Source organism: Tuber melanosporum (assembly GCF_000151645.1).
Source record: "Tuber melanosporum whole genome shotgun sequence assembly, scaffold_320, strain Mel28".
NCBI classification, from domain to species: Eukaryota; Fungi; Ascomycota; class Pezizomycetes; order Pezizales; family Tuberaceae; genus Tuber; species Tuber melanosporum.
Window position 1 is genome coordinate 6,614 of NW_003298998.1, and position 5,125 is coordinate 11,738.

The window sequence follows — 5,125 nt, forward strand, 5'->3', positions numbered from 1 at the left end:
TTACCATGATGACCCTTCTAATCATAAACGAACACGCAACTGGATTTAAAAAATGATCTGAGAGCTTTCTATCAAATGTTAGCAACAAGGCCAAACTGAAGGTAGGGGAAAGGCACAAACATGAACAAGTTGGTTCTCAGCAATCTGGACTCCGTAAAGATTCACCATGATGTCGGTTCAATCGGAGGAAACTGTTTGTGGTTGGTTTGATCTTTGGTGGGGCAGATCCCAAAAGTGCCATCTGCGGGAACCCAACGGTTACCCTGACGTCACGTGCTCACAATTGAGACCACCTAAATGTTAGGTGCAGGGGCTCTCTTGTTACTACCCAAACCTCTCTACGCCAACTTTTTGTAGGGTTTCCATCTGGTGGAATCAGCCTTACGATGTCCGAATGAACTCTCTTCGCGATCCGTTCAGCTTGCGCAATAAAACCCCGCTTCAGATTTTGCGTTCGCCCCTATTACAAACCATCCAAACAGAAGTCCAGAAGGCCGCGGGCCCAGCTATTGACTCGGCGGTCGAAACACTCGGATCAATGTCGTTTTCCATTCCGAAGAACGTCCCTTCATTCACGAGCCCTAACCGTGAATTTGAAGATGTGGGTTGGGCAGCTGCGAAATCCGCTGTATCACCTCGCACACCGAAACGGCCGGTGACTATCGGAAATATTGCGGAGGGAGCTGTTGGCGGCCTATTCGGAGCCAATAGAGATCTACCATTATACAAGGACAAGCCTTATTACCAAAGATCGGGGCGAGATCGGAGAAAGATGTATCGACGGAAACGGTTTCTAGGTGGTCTCATAGCCATCTTTGGACTGTTCTACTGGTTTGGGTATTTCCCCGGTACTGGCACAAGCATCCTTCCGATTAAGAAGAAAACCAAGGAAATTGTGAACTGGGAGGATAGGAGGGAGAAGGTTAAGGAAGCCTTTACGTTGAGTTGGAATGCTTATGAAAAGCACGCTTGGGGTAATGCCAATACTCTTCCCCAGTTATCTTTGTGATTTACCTATTTCTATGCAAAAAAGCCAATAAATTGCCCCCCCTACTTGAGCTTCTGCGCCATACCCAATTTCCGGATGAGCGCACCAGTCTAACAGAGATTAGGCAACGATCAGTTCTTTCCTGTCACCAAAGCAGGACGGCAGATGATCCCTAAGGGCATGGGCTGGATTATCGTTGACGCACTGGACACTATGATGATAATGAACTTGACGAAGCCGTTGGAAAAGGCTCAACACTGGGTGGAACACTCACTCACTTTTGAGCAGGACAGCGAAGTGAACACGTTCGAGACCACTATTCGAATGTTGGGCGGCCTGTTATCCGCACACTACCTCTCCCAGGATTTGAAACTTGTTCCTGTGAAGAAGGCTGTCGAAGATATGTACCTCAATAAAGCTACAGATCTTGCGGACAGGTTGCTGGGCGCCTTCGATTCTCCTTCAGGGGTCCCCTTCGCGAGCGTTAATTTGAAGTCCCGCGAGGGAGTGCCTTCACACGCAGACGGGGGTGCATCATCAACAGCGGAAGCCGCAACGCTGCAGTTGGAGATGAAATATCTCTCAAAGTTGATTGGTGAAGCCCTATATTGGAAAAAGGCAGAGAAGGTTATCGAAGTCCTCGATAATAACGGAGCTGAGGACGGCCTTGTCCCGATCTTTGTTTATGCTGATACCGGAAATTTCCGTGGACACGAAATCAGGTTAGGATCGCGAGGTGATAGTTATTATGGTATGCGCCCCACTATCTGGGTATTTTGGCCAGCGCTGACAAATCTCCCAGAATACTTAATCAAGCAATATCTCCAGACTAAAAATCAGGAGCCTATCTACCTAGACATGTACAACGCTGCTATGTCAGGTGTCAAGAAGCATCTCATCGCCAAATCCCATCCATCACATCTTACATTTATCGCCGAACTTCCAAATGGCATTGGCGGTGAATTATCTCCCAAGATGGATCACCTAGTTTGTTTCATGCCAGGTCTTTTTGCTCTCGGTGCTACTGAAGGCCTTACGGTCGAAGAAGCGCGCAAAGCAGAAAAGGGGGTAAAGTGGGGCGTCCGACAAGAGGAAGACCTTAAACTTGCCCGTGAACTCATGCGCACCTGCTATGAGATGTACAATGTTACGGCCACAGGGCTCGCCCCGGAGATTGCATGGTTTAACCTAAAGCATGGCAAGAGTGGCGATGGAGAATTCCTCAAAGAGGATCCAAGCAAAGACATCATTGTCAAACCCCGTGATGCGCATAACCTCCAGAGGCCAGAGACGGTCGAAAGTTTATTCGTCATGTGGAGGATCACGGGTGATGAGATCTATCGTGAATGGGGGTGGAAGATTTTTGAGGCCTTTCTTGAGCATACTGCCGTTGGCGAAGGCGCAAAGGATGGCTTTACCAGTCTTGATAATGTCAATGAGATCCCGCCTAAGCAACGCGATAACATGGAGAGCTTCTGGCTGGTAAGTCACCCCCCTCCCACCCAATCATATACCAACCAGCTAACCCCTCAGGCTGAAACCCTGAAATATCTCTACCTACTCTTCTCCCCGAACGATATCCTCCCTCTCAACGAGGTGGTCTTCAACACGGAAGCTCATCCATTTCCCAAATTCGAGATGGGCCATCTCTTCGAGACGGGCTGGAAGCGCCTGCCAAGAGACAAGGAGGGGGTAATCATTAAGGAGGGGCCAAAGGAGGAAGATGCAGAAAATCCGAAGAAAGACAAGGATGAGAAATAGAATAATTTGTACAACTAATGTGATTTCGTGTGAATATTCAAAAGTGCAAGGGAGGGGGAGGGGGCGTACTTTTTAGGGGAGGTGTAATCGATCGGGGTTTTTTTTATTATACCATCATACCACTATGTATGATCGTGCATTTCTTGGTATAACCTTTTGGACGCAAGGATTGGGCAAGGTAGTTTTAATAATGGAGATTTGTGGATTTCGAAAATGTGACTGGAGAAGTCTATTAATAGACCTATCCAAGAGGTGTCATGTACCGTACTGTATGATACTGTGCCTACGCAGATGGTGCGCACTCCCAACACCAGGTCCCAGTCAAATGCGCCAGTGTCGAGTGATTATGCATGATTCTCTACTCACCTCGCGCGCACACCAGCAAAATAGCAGGAGCGGATTCATGTCTGCGCTCCTCCCGTCATATATAATCGCCGCCCGCCCGCCCGCCCGCCCGCTTTCACTCTGGTATGATACTCATCCTTGTCTATACCCATCGCCCTCATACGACGTATGATAACGTAAGCTAGCCGCTGCAGCTGTGTGGCCGACGTGGAACGAGAAGAAGACAAGAGTCACAGTTTATTCAAAGGGGATTATCAAATTCGGAGATGAAAAGAGGTGATGATTTCCTCTTAATTCTTAAAAAAAAGAAAAAGGAGAAGTTCCTTCCTTCTTTCCGAGAGCCTATGTGAGGAACCTTGATAACCTGTCCTGTCCAGTTCTGTGACTAATCGATAGCTTTCCACACATCATAATAATAATATTATTATATTATCCAACAACAACATAATAATAATAATTATTATTATAATGGTAAATATCAGCCAGTCATAATTACTCACTCGCGTTCTACCCTTTCGGAAGTTTGTTTTTTTTTGTTTGTTTTTTTGGTCGGTGGATCAGATTGACAAATTATATAACTGTAAGTACCGGTATCATACTTTAAGTGAATACCGTACATGGCACTGTATGGTATGGTATGGTATGGTATGGTATGGTATGGCATGATACAAGGGTAGCTGGTAGGGTATAATGAAAAGGTGGTATGATAATATTATGATACGGAGCGGGGGGGGGGGTGTTGATGTTGATGGTTGATTTTTGGGGAACAAAACAAGTGTAAGCCTTTTCCCTTCCACCTTACTACTTGACGGGACAAGTCTTTTTTATTTTTATTTTTATTTTTATTATTATTATTATTCCTTTTTGACAGGTGAGTATTATTCCATTGGAGGCTGGCACTACCGTACAGTACTTGTAGATGAAATTGTATTCGTTTCACGGTTGAATAACATAACTTTAGGAAATATCATGGAGATCCTCTCATTGCTACGCTTTCTCGGGCGTAGAGTAGAGTACCGTACAGTATCATACTGTAACCGCGTTACTATCATACCCTGCGGAAGCTGGTAAGTTAGTATGAAGGGAATGTAATCACGGCCCATCACTCATTTACGAGTACTGTACCTCCTTCGAGTCTCCTCGACATTCATTTCCTCTATGATACATACTACGGCACTGTATCATATTTACCATAGTAACCTAGTAGGGGGTGCGGAAAACGGGAAACGGATTATTGGATCATTTAATGGGATGCGATAACATATCGTCATTTATGCATCTTAAGTCGCATATGCATTTGTGTGCGCACTCATGCGCCAAGTTTTCCCCCCCCCCTCTCTCACCTCTTCACGCACATTTTCCTTTCTTCTTTACGATAGGGTATTTCATTGTTTTAGATGTACAAGTACCGTACTGTGTGGACTCTTGAGCACAACCTTACTTGCACCCGCCTTTCGCGGGTGATATTTTTAGAGTGCGGTAGTGTACCGTAGCGTGCCGGTGTTGACCGGCAAGGGGGAATGGGATTGGATGTCGTGATTTTGTCTCGTCCATGGTTTATCACACAGTGGCAAGTATCCGGGGTTTCGTTTGTCTCTTCGCTTTCGGTTTGTGGTACAGTATGATAATATTCTTATAATAAGGTTTGGGTGATCCACCGCTTGTTTTTCTCTCTTGGGGGGTTAAGGTTTTTATAATGTGGCGAGTTGGATCTCTGCGGGATGGGATGGTGCGGAGCACTGTACAGTACCTCGCCCAGTCGGGGTATTTCATCTGTTTGCCGTATCATACTGCTGTGGTGGAGATGGAGATGGATAGTCTATCGTACTTGTATCTACCGTGTGTGCGCGTCCGGGTTTACCGGTACTGTACTATACTGTAAAAGATATGGTATGATACCTGATGGGTACTGTAGACGAAGAAGGAGGCGGCGGAAGGAGCCATTTGTGGACTGCACGTATTACCGTGCTGAGATGTGAATTTCCTGATTGGCGTGAAACTCTTCCTCTCATCAGCTACGTTATGTCTAGC

The 5,125-nt window shown here is 46.1% G+C and overlaps 1 protein-coding gene; it reads left to right on the plus strand.

Annotated features, from left to right (window-relative positions):
- Nucleotides 1-343: 343 nt before the first annotated feature.
- GSTUM_00001932001 (uncharacterized protein) lies at nt 344-2,963 on the plus strand. XM_002839230.2 has 6 exons: nt 344-601; nt 680-974; nt 1,113-1,615; nt 1,649-1,739; nt 1,791-2,470; nt 2,522-2,963. Exons 1-6 carry the CDS (start codon nt 539-541, stop codon nt 2,747-2,749), a joined length of 1,860 nt encoding a protein of 619 aa, XP_002839276.1. The 5' UTR covers nt 344-538; the 3' UTR covers nt 2,750-2,963.
- The last annotated feature ends 2,162 nt before the right edge of the window (nt 2,964-5,125 follow it).